This window comes from Sciurus vulgaris (assembly GCF_902686455.1).
Source record: "Sciurus vulgaris genome assembly, chromosome: 3".
Taxonomy (NCBI): domain Eukaryota; kingdom Metazoa; phylum Chordata; class Mammalia; order Rodentia; family Sciuridae; genus Sciurus; species Sciurus vulgaris.
Genome location: NC_136463.1, coordinates 116,648,165 through 116,664,759, shown reverse-complemented (window position 1 = coordinate 116,664,759; position 16,595 = coordinate 116,648,165). Strand labels below are relative to the sequence as shown.

The window sequence follows — 16,595 nt, the reverse complement described above, 5'->3', positions numbered from 1 at the left end:
TTAAATTATTATTATTTTAATAATCTGTGGACCACAATTCTCTATATGAATTCAGGTGAAAAGGAAAAAATGTCATCTAAACTGCAGGTTGGTATTGTATGCTAACTGCTGGAATGGGTGACAATTGTACTTTTCACCAAGGTGTTTAGCCAAATGTAGTTCTGAATTTATAATTTTCATTTAATTCTTTGCATCAGTGTCAACTTTGCTAAATCATTTATTTATTTAGAACAAGTTTCATAAAAACATTTGATGAAAACTGAGGTTTAATAATTCAAATTTTAAGATATTCATTTCATTAAGTAGTTTCCCCAATTCATTATGCCTAGCAGTTGTGGGGAAAGGGATGCAAAAAAAAAAAAAAAAAGGTATGGAAGTCCTTGACTTTTACAGTTTGAATGATCAGGCTTGTGGAAAAGGAGGATGCTGTAATTGTGGAACAGATACATGAGGAAGAAGAAAGAAAGGGAGACTGTCTGTCATCCTTAGCCTTGTAAAGATTTACTGTTAATCAATCCATTGCAATCCATGAAGACAAAGGACTTTTATATAAATGGAAATGGAAAGTAAGTCTTTATGTCCTCTGACAACATGGCAACAAAGAAGCGAATTGCTTTTCAAAAAGAAATAGTGGGTATTAGAACACAGTGTGGAGGACTTCTGGCCACAGAAATAACTTAGCTGACTATAGAAATAAATTTTTCTGGAAATTTATTTCAAAATGAAAATGTAGGAAAATATTCTGTAGGTTTGAAGAAAAATGTGGCCAAACAATAAGTTATAATAAATAAAGCTCTGCCAAAATATTTATATCCTAGAAGACTTTATGAATTATCTCCTATAGTTATATCATTTCAATATCACCAGAAAAGTGGGCATCTCTTGCAATACATCTGATTAGGTAAGAGCTGGCCACACTGTACAAGTTTCAGGCCGGTGCAAGTCTGATTCCAAGGCACAGTGAACAGAAAAAAGTGTCCATAACTCCATTTGGCATTTTCTGCATTCTTTTGTATCCAGATTTCAAATTTTAATTTTTCTAATGGTTGAAGTTACTTCCTTTTACACAAGACTTTGAAAATTGCAATGTTTTAATTGGTTCACATTAAAGACTCTTAGAATCTTGAAGAAAAAAGTCTTTCCAGATGAGCAAGAGGTTGGATAAATGTAATGACATATGGTTTGTTTTTTATAGCTACAATATGCGAAAAATAGTAGCATAACACATGTATTCAATGATATATATGTATTTATACATATAAATATATATTCTGCTTATAAATTATGACATAAGATTCTTTTGTACAAATGTGATTTTGTTTTCTTTCTCCTTCTTGTTCCCTTTAGGAATAAAAATAACAACCGAAACTTAGAACAATTTTAAACATCTCATTATGCCAGAGATCTTGCAAAAGATAAAATCAACGAATGCAAAGCCACGATGCTGCACTATCTCTTGCACAGACTCGCAAGCGATCTGTCGACAGGGTCTCAGAGCCTTAGGGCACGAAGACTGTCCACTGATCCTCTGACAAACATCCCCTCCCCCAGCAGGCTTCCTAGAATCATTCCAGATGGATGGGTCATGGACGGACTCTTAAATATCTCTCCGGAAGGGTATTTCTCACATCCTCTGGCTTCCCCTGGAAGTTCTTCCTTTATTGCCCCTGAATACCTGAGTCCATCAAATCATCACTGAGATGTGAAGGGCATCTGATTATTTATTCTATACACTCAATTTTGAATTTCCAAAAGATGTTATTAAGTGAACCTCGAGCTTCTTATCTTCAAAGCTAAAATTAAAATAAACCTCAATTGAGGCAAACATTTCCCTCAAATGCTGTATATAATTTTTTTCTATGATCCTTATTTTTAATCTTTTGAAGGTTTACACCTATTTTCAGAAAACCCTTGTTATACAGAAGAGTGTTCTAACCTAAAAAGAGCACTGCATATTGCAGTTACCTCCAAGAATAAAAACTGGACTGCAGACTCTTGAGGAAAGTTTGATCCCTTCTGTGGCTTTCTCATATAGAACTGAGGTGTAGTCAGAGAGGGACCCTGAGTAATACTGGGAAGGGAGCTGCAGCCTCGGTTTCATTATCTCTGAATGGTGGTCACTTTCCCACCTTCCCTATGACCTAGCCCCGATGTTGTGCTTCCAGTTTACCTGCCAGTTCTGTTGCCACCACATGTCTCTGAACTTGACCGACTTTGCCTAACTTCTACTCAGTAACTGAAAGGTCAGACTCTTTAGCTTGCAAAATGATAACTGATTAATTGGTGCTACTAGTCTAACCCCACAATCATTTTGTTGTAGTTTATTTTAATTTTTTAGTGTAGAAAGTTTCAAACGTACATAATAAATTACAAAATAAACCCTGTTTACCCATCAGTCAATTCAACAATCAGTATTTTGCACTGCCAGTATTTTCTCTCCTTCTATAAACACACTTCCTATTCCTCCTTTAAAACTATTCCTTTTTTTCTTTTAGGTAAAATTTACACAAATTGAAATCACAAATCTTAGCTTTTCTATTTTGACAATTGGATAAATCTGGCAGTACATGTCCTTATCACAATATAGAATATTTCCATCTTGCCAGAAAGTTCCCTCCCAGGCAATCCTCTCCTATCCTCTTCCAAGAAGCAACCAGAGCTCTGAGATTTTTTTTTTTTTTGAACCTCAGTTTTGCCTGTTCTTGAACTTCTGCATATGAATGTACAGAGCATGCAGTTGTCTTATGTGTATAGATTCTTTCATGCAGCACGATGTCTGTGCCATTCATCCACATTGTTGCCTGTGTCTGGTTCCAAGGAATGAATTTCATATCACTGCTTATTCTTTCTCTTGCTAGTGGATAGTTCAGTTGCTTCCAGTTTTTAAATATTGTAATAATGGGACTGGGGTTGTGGCTCAATGATAGCGTTCTTGCCTAGCATGTGTGAGGCACAGGGTTCGATTCTTAGCACCACATATAAATAAATGAATAAAATAAAGGTCTATCAACATCTTAAAAAATGTTTAAAAATAAATAAATAAATATCATAATACAATTTCTTTGACCATTTTATACAAGTTTGGGGGCCACATATATATTTATTTCTCTTGGGTAAAATAATGAAGTGGAATTGCTACATCAAAGATCACTTGTACTTTCAGATATAGAATTCAACCTTTAATTTTTTTCGGAGTGGTTGTTTTGTCACTTCTTTTCAAACTGCAATTTTTTTGAGCAGGTATTTCAATCAAATGATTGAAAATATCCAACAACATCTCAGAAGTATATTGACAAGTATTATTTGCACCCTGTTCCTGTCCACTTACTGCCCCTCAGTGCATCCTACAGCTAAGTGCTTTCATCAGTTTCTTGTATATTCTTCCAATTTTTAATGTAATTATGAGTAAATAAACATATGTTTGGACTCCTCCCTTTTCTAACACAAAAGATAGCCTACTCTGTACAACCATCCAGCACCTTCTTTTTTCCAACTAAAAACATATCTTGAAGTCTTTCCATACTGAAAACTAGAGAGCTTTCCCATTCTTTTTCTAAACAGTAATCAACAGATGGCCCCTTGGATTAGTTCTACATGTTACTATTATATACGGTACTGCAACAAAGATCATTGTACCTATATCATTACATAAATAGTGCCTTAGCCTTACTGGGCCCAGAGTGAGGTATTTTTAATTCTTCTAAGCATTACTAAATTGCCTTCCAAAGAACTTATAATGCTTTGTACTCTCACCAACAATACATGTGAGCCCTCCTTGCCCATAGATTTGCCACCAGAGTGCACTTGAGTGTGGATCTTGCCATTCTCAAACATTTCTTTCTCAGTATCCTTAATGACTATAGAAAACTAAGGTTTGGTGAGGTGAGGTCCTATGCAGAACCAGCTCCATAATTTGTGGTACCAGGTACAACATAAAAATGTGGAGCTTTGTTTAAAAATTATTAAGAATTTAAGATGGTAAGAACAGTATTAAGGCAAACACCAATCCTCTAAGCATGGGGCCCTGTACAACTGTGTGGGTTTGAAACCAAGGAGGTCCTTGGTACTAAGCATCATAAAGAGTACAGAAATTTTTGAACAGTACCTTATTTTATCTTAACATTGATGTAAACATCATGGGTACTCCCATGCTGCGTGATGCAAGAACTTTAGACAACACCACCCAGAGCTCTCTGCTTCCAACAAACTTTGTAACATTAGTAGTAAAAATACAGGACTGCCAATTACCCTATCTCTCATCTAAATAACCGAATAACTGCAACAATGGGCATTGAAGGCCAAGTAGAGACTGGCATTAAGACAGTCATGGAAGATCTGCACATCCAATTACACTTGATGTTTGTCTTTATTTTCAACAATAAGGTGCCATTAAGAAGCAGATTTGTTTCTCCTAAGAAGAGCAATGCACTTTTTGGTGGGGTTCTTAGTGCTTCTGCATTCTCATAATGCTTAACTTCCTGGTGTTGGGACCCAAGAATCAGTGTTATTGGACTGGGGGGTGAAGTTAGAGGAAGATTTCTGAAAGACCTTGTCAAAATTACTTTCAAAGTAGTAGAAAGCAAGCATTGTTTTCTACTGGTAGTGAAATAATAGGAGAAGGTATTTACTTAGATGCTGATGCTGTGTTACGGGGCTTTATGTACACCAGCTGCCAAGCTCCCCAGTGAGGGCTGCTCCATAGACAGGTAGGGTCTGAAAAAGGGGAGACTGAGGGAGAAAGGGAGGGAGAGAGAGTAAATAAATAAATCTCAAAAGAACACCAAGAAAAAATGAGATGAATATGTCAAAACATTTCATAAAAATACTGCTATTGTGCTCATAAAGATTGTAGTCAGAGAGAGGACAATTTAATCACTTAGTAATCCAATCCATACTTTCAAGCCATTCATGTTACTCCAGAGGGACCTAAGGCTTGACACCTTTCCCTGCTCTTTCACCCCCTCTGCTGGTAGTGCCAAGAAGTCCTCAGATCAAGACACCCATAGCAATAGCAAGCAGGTGAAGAAAGTGAGGTGGATATTTTATATAGCTGTACTTCTTAAACTTTAATATGCATATGAATTTCCTGGGTGTCTCCTTAAACTTTAGATTCCAATTCAATAATTCTGGACTAGAGCATGAAATTCTGCATTTGCAGCAAGTTCCCAAGTGATACTGATCCTCAGACCAGTCTTTGAATAGTAACACTTCATACCATCACTAATTAGCCAAAAGCCCCTCAGTGAGATCTCCCAATTTGACATGATGCTTTTATATATTGTCTTCATGTAGCTCTACATAGAGCAGTTGGTCTAAGACACAATTTGAAAAGCTCATTTGGAATGTATAGTGACCTCAATGATTGACTCTCATATAAGTCATTGTCATATCATACTTTTGGTTGTATTAGAATAGTGGAATCTAGTTAAGAAATGCTGCAATGAATTTGTCATATGGAATATCAGTTTTTTATTTTTTATTTTAACCACACTTCTCATTTTACAATCAGTAGTTGAAGCACTAAGAGAATATATGACTCAACCAAGGTCACACAGCTTATTGGCAGCAACAGGAGTAAAAGCATGCTGACAGGGATTCTTGTGTTTTCCACATTATTCTGCATTTTTCCTTTCTCTGTCATGACCAGAATCATATCCAGGACATTCTCTACATCATTATGGGCCTATATGGCAAATCATGAAAGTTTGGAAATATGACAATAAGCATCTCACTTCAACAGTTTTTCTTACATCTCATTCTTTTGTAACTTAGTGCTCCACCATTCTATCAGTAAAGTTAGGTCTTAAATATTCAGTCAAAAGAAAGAGAAATACTAGATCCTATCTAAGTAACATCACCTATATTTGATATTTGGTCCTTATATTTCTTTATCCTCTCTGTCTGAACCCAGTTTAATTAAACAAGACACATTATGTTGTGAATGCCATTCTTTAAAATTCCCCACAAAAGTAACAGATTAATTTCATACAGTGGAAATGTCTTGAGTGAATTATGCATTATTTGGATAGATGAATGAATAATTGACGATTCAGTAAATTCATCATGGCTAAGGAGCAAAATGAAGGACTTGTAAGACCCTCCAGTGAGGCCATGTTCCTCAACAGAAAAATTCACTCTAGAGATCTTAAGTGTTTTTCACGCTTGCCCAAGAAAAAACAAATTTTTAAAACTGCCCTTTCCATTTCCAACAATAACAACAACAACAACAACAACAAGGCACAAGAGTAAATGAAAAGTTTCCGGGTCTCTCTGAGGTCCCAATAGGATGCAGATGAGCAAAATGAGTGGGAGAGGGAAATCATTTGTAACGAAATCTCATTATTTACAGATGAGAAATTTATATTGTCAGCGTAATATCTGTGAGACTAAACAGCTGGAGAGTATATAAAAGCAGAGCACTTGGATGCTGAAGAGCAGAGCTCAGGGCACAGAGCACATCCAAAGTTCCAAAGAGGGCTCTCTCTCTCTCCACCTGCTCTGCCCCACACTACACCATCAGAAGGTAAGACTAACATTGGATGATTATAAAATTCTAAACCTGTTTTGGGAGAGTTTAAGTATATTTAAGAGAGCAAAATGTTGTGAGTTACAGTGTTATTCTTCTATCTTTTACTTGATTACCAATAATACACAGGGAAGAATTGAGATAAAATCTAATATCAAATATATTTGTACCTACTTTAACACAATGAAGCCGCAGTGATTCCGAGAAATTATCCTATGCAAGGATAGGAAAAAAGAAAGAAAGAAAAAGAAAGACCTGGATGGATGCGCTTGTTACAAGTCTTAACTGTTTTAAGAACTGCATGTTCAAATAAGTAGAAATATTCTAGAAAATGAATACTTTTCATTATAGTTGATAGATATGTGAATAGAAGGTGCTTTTAAACTCAGAAATGTGTCCATTACAGAGGCTATAATAGTAATTGTTCCTTATCAATTAAAATCTCTGGTTTTCCAGAGCAGATTTCAGTATCATCTTTCAAATATTTGAATTTTTTATGTCTGTCAAAAAAATCCAAGTCTATGAACTCAGTTCTTTGTAAATAAGACATAGCATACTTGGTGGAGAGAACAAGTATCATTTATTATTGGGGATTTATTTGGATGGATATGATTAAAACCATAAATTAATAATTATGCAGTAGGTATTGAGGACCAAGAGTAATAATAAATGCTCAAGTAGCTACACTCTGAATGGAATTTTAGAACATCTCTTTAAAAAAAAATCAAATGTTCTAGAAAAAAATCAAATGTTCTAAAGTACCTATTTAGATTCCTAAAGACAGAAAATAAATTTACAAAAATCCTCAAGGACATAAATGATTAAGTGATGTGTTTTTCAATACATACTGGGGTCCTGTTATAAACCAACCAGTTTAAAAAGTATTTATGTGGCCTACAACACCAGTATATGTAGGAAAATACATATTTTTTCACAATTCTGTGAACCTTCTAAAATGAATAAATGAAATTTTAAAAGGCCGTTCTATCAGTAGAACTCATTTGATTGCATTATAGGAATTTGAATACTCACTCCTTTCTGGTTGTTTCTTGTTCCATCTTCTCCCACATTGGCTCTAAATTTGCTCCAATCTAAAGTAACAGGAGACATTGTAAAATCTGTAGGGATTTTGGGTAGAAATAATTTACTTAGAACTAAGTTGACAGGTTTTAGTCTTTTACAAGAAACTTTCCAATAGAAGTATAATCCTTTTTTAAAAAAAGGTAAAACTTTAAGTTTTAAATATTCCTGAAAGATATTATAATTGAGAGTTATAGTCAACACTACTTAAATAAATGGCAAGGTTTCTGAGGTTTGCCAACTGGTTAAACTGAAGTATGGCAAAATGCCAAATTAGTTATTTAATGCTAATGAATAAGGAGGGTGAATATATAATTCCCATTATGTTGCTTTGTCTACTTGGCTGCTTAATCTATACTAAATATTTCAGAGAGTAAAGTCACTACTGCAGGTATTACACAGTCTCTGTGTTTTAGTGCCAGATATAGATAGTAAATATGGCAAGAATGTTAAAGAAAAGATTGATAGTTTAAAATGATAATATTTGTAAAATCCTTATTCCAAACCAAATGTCATTTGCTAAAAATACTCATTCAATTTATTTATGGATAAACATAATGAAGCTTGGATTGAAATCCCCATTTCTCAAAAAAAAAAAAATGGTTAAGTTTGAAAGAAGCAGAGAGGGAGAAGTTCATGAAAAATAGTGGACTTGAGGTTTCCATTCAGAAAGTAGAGGCAGTTGCTTCATAGGGGCATTCTGTTGGTCCCTGTCCCCATCCACTCTGTATCACCACATCCTCAGCATCCTATGGCTTGTGGTATAAGGATCACAGGGCATTTGCTTGTGATATTAGGATAAGAAATCAGGTGTATTCTACAACCAAGGCTAAGGTGTCACTAACAGGAAAAGTCATGTCCTGGACTGAATCCAATTATGAAACAACCTGGGGACTTCGGAGACTTCAGAAGCAAGCATTAATTTCCTTTATGATACTAATTTCTTAGTTTCTTAGTTGTGATTGTTCAAGTTGCCAGAAGCATTAGTTCTTGTTGCAAATTGCTTGTCTTTAAAATGATTTTTTCCCTTTAATTTAGAACAGGTCAAAGCACCCTAAAATACCTCAAATCTGTTGGCCGCTTTATAATTACAAAGTCTAGACCAAGTTACACTATTTAAAATATAAATGAATAATACATCTGAACCGACAGCTGGTATGCCAAGTTGTAGCCTGAGGCTGCTTTAAGATGGTTGAAATGCAGTATAATGTAAATGCTTGGAAGTGAAGGACTATTAATTGAAAGCCAGACTGATAGTGAAGGGGGTGGCATTATGGATAAGGTGCCATTCAGGCTAACCATATGTGGCATATCATCTACAGTGGGAATTTTAAATGTTTACTGTGGACATCTTTTATTCCAAGTCTGGAAATGAGCCTTCTAATCATTAACAGAAGTGTCCTACATTAATGAAAAAGCTAAATAGTGGAACACATTTTTTAATATTCATTTTTACCTCCAAAAATCTGGGGAAATTTTTAAGCTATTTGGAATTAAGTTGGAATTATAATCATAATAAAATTGATCAGATTAGTTTTTTTTCTCTTCTTATAGTAGTTAGTGAGTCAAAAATCTAACTCACTTGGCCTGACATGTTTGTATATGGTTGCCTGCCCCCACCCTTTCCTTCCCTACTCCCTGCTGTGTCCTGACAGGCAGCAAAAATGAAGAACATTTACTTTGTGGCTGGATTGTTTATAATGCTGGTGCAAGGAAGCTGGCAACGTTCCCTTCAAGACACAGAGGAGAAAACCAGGTATTAAATCTTTACACTTTGAGTAACATAGTACTGTGGTTAGAAGAAAGTCTGTGAGAACAGGACAGGTGAATGGGACCTCAGGAATATGCAGCAAATACAATTCAAAAAGCTTACAGTTTGGTGGTGATAAAGACAGTCTTTTCTGGAGTGTAGATCAGAATATGTGTTGTTTCACAATCAAAGGGGTGGGGGACGTGGAAAAACATCTTCATAGGAAAGCATAGCTCTTTGAATTCTTCAGATGATCCGACATGATCTATTCATTCATTACTCATACACTGCACAGATTATTTTAATTATTCTCACTAACTCTTTTCTCTTTTCACTCCTTTTTTAAAAATAACATTGTTCTTTTCTAATTGTAAAAATCATACATGTTCATGATGGAAAATTTGAAAACTATGCAAAAAATCTTAAGTGCTCAAAATTCCACTATCCAAAGAAAACTATTCAAAATAGAAAAAAAGTGGTATATTGCTTTTGGTTCTATGTATATTGTATTTAAATATCTCTCTGCTTATGTAGTTTTGTAGAATGCTTTTTCATTTAACATTGTGTTGTTGGATTTTTCCTATCATTAAAATATCTATTAAATGTGTGATATTTAATAGTTGCATACTATTTCACCCAATACATTTGCAACATTTATTTATATATTTCTTTTCTACTGGACACTTAAGAGATATTCAAATTTTTCATGAAGAGTATTGCATATACATACATTGCATATGCATTTTGAATATACACTTATCCCTGCATTTCTTATTATTTTCTGAGGGTATATTTGTAGTAGTAGAACTATTATGTTCAAAGGTTTTAATGAGTTTAAGCCTTCAATAGCATCTTACTGACTTGCCCTCCAGGAAAGCCATGTACATCTACATTGCCATTAGCAATATAAAAATATCTTATCCTCCCCAATATTTAATCTTTGCTAATTTGACAGGTAAAAATAGTATTCTATTCCACATAAATTTACCATGCCAACCAACTGTTGATTACTGGCATAAGAATTATTCACTGTATAATTTCAAATTAGCAAGTGATCTTGTTTCATGCCTGTCTTTGAATCTTTAATATTCTTTCTTCCACCATTAGCTATCATATACATAGGTAGTTGACCTATATTTTTATATTAATATATTCAAAACAAACTTGGGAACATAAATGTGTTAACCAAAACAAATAATTTGTGATTCTTTACGCCTTTAAAATATTCAAGTCACTGTTCTTTCCTTTCATTATTAGCATTATCATGAGTAGAATCATTAGCTGAAAGAGGATTTATCTGATCCTATTTCAGAAAATTAATGGAGTCAGTCAAGAAACCTGTTACTAGAATTCAGAATAAGAGTTATTCAACTGTACTATGAGATTCCCATGAGAAGCAAAGGTCTCACTTAAAATACCTATTGAAAAAGCTATATTACTTACTCCTGTGCTTCTCAAATAAACCTACTCTTGCAGTCCTGTGATGCATCTATCTCTGTTCTTCATAGATTCTTCCCAACTTCGCAGACAGACCCGCTGAATGATCCCGACCAGATGATTGAAGACAAGCGCCACTCACAGGGCACATTCACCAGTGACTACAGCAAGTACCTGGACTCCAGGCGTGCCCAGGACTTTGTGCAGTGGCTGATGAATACCAAGAGGAACAGGTCAGAGTCTAAATCTGGTCCAAAACTTGTACACAAATGTATGAAATGTGTCCAAAATTTTCCCCAGCATTTTAAAGTCATCATGTTGTTCTAGTAATGCATAGAAGCTCTTACAACTTTGATAATTTTCAAGGTCAGGGAGACAGTCCTTTGTTTTAGGTCTCTGAGTGTCTCCCTTGACATGCCTCCAAATGCCTTACCCACACTCCAGTGGGACATAGACTTTATTTTCCCAACTGTGGTCTTAGTGATATTTACTCTCATTCACTTTTCCTTAAAATTGAACATGGATTTCTGTGGACCTGCAAGGTTAGGAATTTAATTTCTGACTAAAAGAGAGAGCACATTCCATACTCCCTTGTGGGGTTCAAACCCATGACTGTGATCACATTAAAATGATCCCCTCGCCAAGTTAATCGTGGTAAGAAATGGAAACAGATGCATTCCTTTTCTTGTAAAATAAAATCCAAGATATGCATTTAAAATTACAGCCTAGCTAGCTGCACAGCATAAAAAGAGAAGGCGGCAAATAAGAACACAAACCTATCGTAAGGCATACATTTTAATGTTGGATTTTCTTTGACGAGTGTTGGGGTTTTGCTGCTCCTAGGCTACTGGAGAAAATTATCCACATGGGTTTCACAGAGATGGTAGAATTTCACAATTTCTTTGGAGGATGGCCCAAAAGGGGAAGGGAGTTATGCATACAAAGTAGCTGAAGGAATCTAAGAATCAGGAAAAGGACATAGATTTGTCTGGATGGAAAGAGAAGGGAGAAAGAGCAGAAGAGGGAGCAACAAGCAAGTAGGGGAATAGGAGACATAGCATTGTCAACTAAAGTTAACCTTAAATAAGAGGGTCCAATGGCAGGAAAGATGGCCGTCATGGTCAGAGGAGTCACTGGAAGACATCTCTGTTGAGGACCACATGTAGGGTTACCAGGAAATCTGAGAAATCACAGATTTATGAAAATGAAAAGCACTGTCCTCTTTTTCTGTATGGGAATGCCACAACTTGGTAAATTAAAACATAACAATCCTCACTCTCCGGTGTTTGCTATATGTTTAAGATGAAACCTTCCGGAGACAAAATGCATGCTGGACAGACCAAGAACGGCAGATGCCTCCTCTACAGAGTACTCTGTACAAACTTGTGCCTGATATGGGATTATCTTCCTTGTTTTCCTCCTAGCAGATCACACATTTTTTTAAATCCATATTGCGTGATTCTTTTGATGACATTTGGAGATGGTCCTCTGCTGTTCTTTGAATCAATTAACTAACGATGACCCTATACATTACTAATAACCAATACCTACCTTGCTGGTGAGTAGCAAAGCACAGTAGCTTACATCTATTGAGAATAAAGTAGAAAGTAATGTAGCTTCTTTCATAACCAATGGCACAAGTGAGCAGGGGAGGTGAGAACAGGTATGCTGGGAAGGGAGGTCATGCTTTGGTCCTTTCATAAGTCATTGGCACTCTCCCACCAGTCTTCAATCCAGGTCATGAATATAGCTTCAAAATGAAACCCAACCACCTACATGTCCCAAACTCACTAAGCCCCTTATACATCAGATCCTGAAACCTGAGGTTGCCACTGCTTATAGGTGAGAACCATATTGCCGAAGAGACAAAGCTTCAACTTAAGTCGCATTTCTTTCAGGAATAACATTGCCAAACGTCACGATGAATTTGAGAGACATGCTGAAGGAACCTTTACCAGTGATGTAAGTTCTTATTTGGAAGGTCAAGCTGCCAAGGAATTCATTGCTTGGCTGGTGAAAGGCCGAGAAAGGCGAGAGTAAGTCTGTACATTCTTATCTAACAATTTTTTCCTTGATGCAGAAAATTTAATAGTATAGTTATCTATATATGGATCTGGATTACAGAAGCAATTAGTATAGTCAAACCAACTCAGAAAATAACCTCTATTGATAAAATTTTGCAACAAACATGAAAAATGAGTACAACAGGTTACATTTTTATTCTGCATTTTTATTGTGTGTAATTAGGTATTGACTTTCCAGGTGAAGACATGTTTGAGAGTAAATAATATGCTTTTGAAAACTATACTGGGATAACAAATTTAAATGAGGGTTGTCTCAGGAAAGCTGGAGATAAGGAAAAGGAACACATAGTACTAAAAACTTAAATATTTCATTATCTGAATAAAACTTAATATTTAAAGCTTGACAAAATAGTTACATATGTGACCAACATATACGCATGTATGAGCAGATATTTGGATTAATGTGTGATGAAAACTAAAAACAACCAAATATAAAATGTTAGTGAAATGACACTCAAGGTACAGATATGAAAAAACATCCATATATTTAACCACATACTCAGTATTTTATAGGACTGTCATATCCGATACTCACTAAATCAAAGTTGAAAATGAGACTGAGATCTCTAGTTACTTGCTTGGCTCTTACCACAAAGAGGACCCCTGAGCCCTTTTGTGACCATTTTTATTAGCATTTGAAATATAAGAGACATGAACTTTATGTTTGAAGCTGATTTTAAAATTGGATTTAAAATGTACTAACTGAAACTTAGATCTTGAGATGAAAAGGAACTATTTTGTGGCTGATTTTTAAAACATTAACAACTAAACTTACAAAACCAATGGTAAAATAGTTGTTTATACTTGAGTATATTTAATAGTATTTTAAGGGATCTGAAAGTCTGCTATGACAAATAAGAAAAAGAGAAAAAGTTGAACTCTTAATACTGCCTTTTGCAAAACTATCTTGACAATCATTGCTTTTATAAAATGTGAAATATTTTGTTGAATCACAGACAAATGAACAGTCTCAACAATAACTCTGTGTTGCTAAATCTTTAAAACAACCTGGAAATTTTAAAAGGGCTTAAAATTATACAGCTTGATTTCAGATCCCCACTCTGCAACCTCCCACCTTCCCCTGCAGTCACCAGGCAGGGTCTCATGAGGGGTTTTACGGCAGGCCCTCTGCACATAGATTTCTGAACTATATTCTTAACCCTTGCACATGTTGCCGGTGGTGGGTGATCCATACGCATTTATTTAAAATATCAAACCAAACGCTAACTTTAAGCCTTGTTTTCTTAGTTTCCCAGAAGAAGTAACAATCGTTGAAGAACTTCGCCGCAGACATGCCGATGGCTCTTTTTCAGATGAGATGAACACAATTCTTGATAACCTTGCCACCAGGGACTTCATCAACTGGCTGATTCAGACCAAAATCACTGACAGGTGACTGCTCTTTAGCTAATTCTGAGAAGCATGAAACCTTTCATTAACAGTGATGGTCTTACTGCTCCAAGTTGATCCCTGTGTGAAGGAGAGTTTGACTCTTCTGTTATATAATACAATTGTGTATTTTTAAGTCATTTAGGAGAACATCATTGTATTTGTTTTTTATCATTTTTTTATTCATTAACTTATTTATTCCAAAAATACTTATTGCCTATGAGAGTTAGAAGCACAGATATGAATGAAACACGTAGACGTGTAGTTACTCACATATTAATGTAATATTGCTATATGTTGAAATTGTCACATATGCTGAAATTTTAGCACAAAGGTAAAATGTCAGTATATATGGTGTTATTTGCTTAATTTAATAAGCATAGTAGTAACCATTAAATGCAAATAATCACCAGCTATTGATGGATTTTGATTATTTCTATAATTATTCATAAATTGTTATATTTTATGATAGGCAGGTTTTAGATAAATCATCTTTAAAAGAAAATATGTTAAGTATTCAAAAGACTGGGGAATTTGCAGATAAAGGGCTCAATAAACAACTTTTATCAAAAATCATTAAAATGTTTTCTTTATAAGTTAGATGTATCTTCTGATTATGATAATATGCTAAATCATTGTTTTTATTTTTTATCTGTAGGAAATAACTATGTCATTATTCAAGACCATCTTCACACCATCACTTGCCAGCCACTTGGGATATTTGAAATTTTAAGTTCTGTAAATTTAAGAGACGTATTCTGAAGCCATATTGCTTTGCATGCCAATAAGTGAATTTTCTTTCAGCATTGTGTAGCCAAAAAATTGTAAATGGAATAAACTATTGTCAGAATATTGCTAAATTATCAGTTTTAAAATATAAAAGTATTAGATTCTTTTATTTTCATCTTGTTTTGAATGAAGAACCCCAACCCATTTACATTTAGCAATGCAATTATTTTTCTATGATATAATTTGTAAATGTAAATTATTGTAATCACAACATATCTGCCTTATAATAATAAGAGAAGAGACAATCTGGCCACAGTGATGAAACTGAAAAGAGAACTTCCTTCTTGAAGCCTTCATCATAAAAATGCTCAGCTTTTAATGTATCAAACATAGATACAAATAAAAATTTCAAGCTTCTTTACCATTGTCTATTTTTCTCTATCTGCCCACTTCCAACACTGTTTCTTTCTAAACGGGTAGCCTAAAATTCAAAAATAATGCAAAAATATGACTCCATGTTTTGAGAGGATTGAACCCAGGACCTTGTGCTTGGGAGGCAAACACTCTACTAACTAAGCTATATCCCCAGCCCAAACCAGCACTTTTTATGTATAAATACTCATTTCTGGTTTATTTTGAGAGAGCAGGTCAGCAGGCAGTATTAGACTCTAAAGACAAATTCCTCCTAGTGCTATGTAATAGTTGACACTTTCTTAAAGATTCAACCTCTCCTGCTCACTACAGTGGCCCAAATACATACATATGCATATACCAACACACACCCTTCCTAGATCAATGTGCACATCTAGTCACTTACCCTGGACCACTTGATAAACCTCATCTCCCTAGCACCAGTAGACATTTGAGTTTGTCCAAAATTCCCTATCCCTGGTTTCTCTGTTCTTCAAGGGCCAATACCTTGGGCCAACCTGATGCTGACTGACATGCCCATGATTTTTCTCTGCTGTATACAGCATTGCCACCTCTCTTTTTCCATCTCAATAGCACTCCCATAAAATCACCCACCAATAAGATTTCAAAGTTAGTAAATTTATTTATGTATTTTGATTAGCAGTGGTAAACTTAAGGTAATATTTTAATATTGATTTTTCTCTCATTTACATAATGATGAACCTTCCTGAGTTGAGTGGAAAATTTAAGACTAGAATTATCTAAGTATAGTGCTAGCTGAAAGATACTGCACAGTTTTTCTTTGAGTCTAAGTTTCTCATGTGAAAAAGCAAAATTAAAACCATCTAAGCACCATCATATCTTACAGACATCTTTATTTACAACCCTGCATTTGCTTTACAGAGTTCAGTAATACAGGATGCTAAAGTCCTAAAATGTTTGTCATGAAACTGCTTGAGACAAAAGGCACAGTTGAGTCAAAATTATGTCTGTCAGTCTTTCCAGACCAAAACCATATCTTACTCCAAAGTATTTCAAAGGGGGAAACTCACAGACTATACAAAGTAATATTATTTTTAAATAGACAATGGCTATGCTGATTGTTAAAGAATTCAAGTGGTAAGATCAAATCCAGAGACAAGAAATCCAAAGGCAGACATGTCAGGAATAGCTCATGATCTTTTTATTT

The 16,595-nt window shown here is 35.0% G+C and overlaps 1 protein-coding gene across 1 annotated transcript; it reads left to right on the top strand.

Moving 5' to 3' along the window:
* Positions 1-6,445: 6,445 nt before the first annotated feature.
* Positions 6,446-15,359, top strand: GCG (glucagon). Its single transcript, XM_079132309.1, has 6 exons — positions 6,446-6,523; positions 9,262-9,362; positions 10,865-11,026; positions 12,692-12,829; positions 14,126-14,269; positions 14,925-15,359. The coding sequence occupies exons 2-6, from the start codon at positions 9,271-9,273 to the stop codon at positions 14,929-14,931; spliced, it is 543 nt and encodes a 180-aa protein (XP_078988435.1). The 5' UTR covers positions 6,446-6,523; positions 9,262-9,270; the 3' UTR covers positions 14,932-15,359.
* Positions 15,360-16,595: the final 1,236 nt, after the last annotated feature.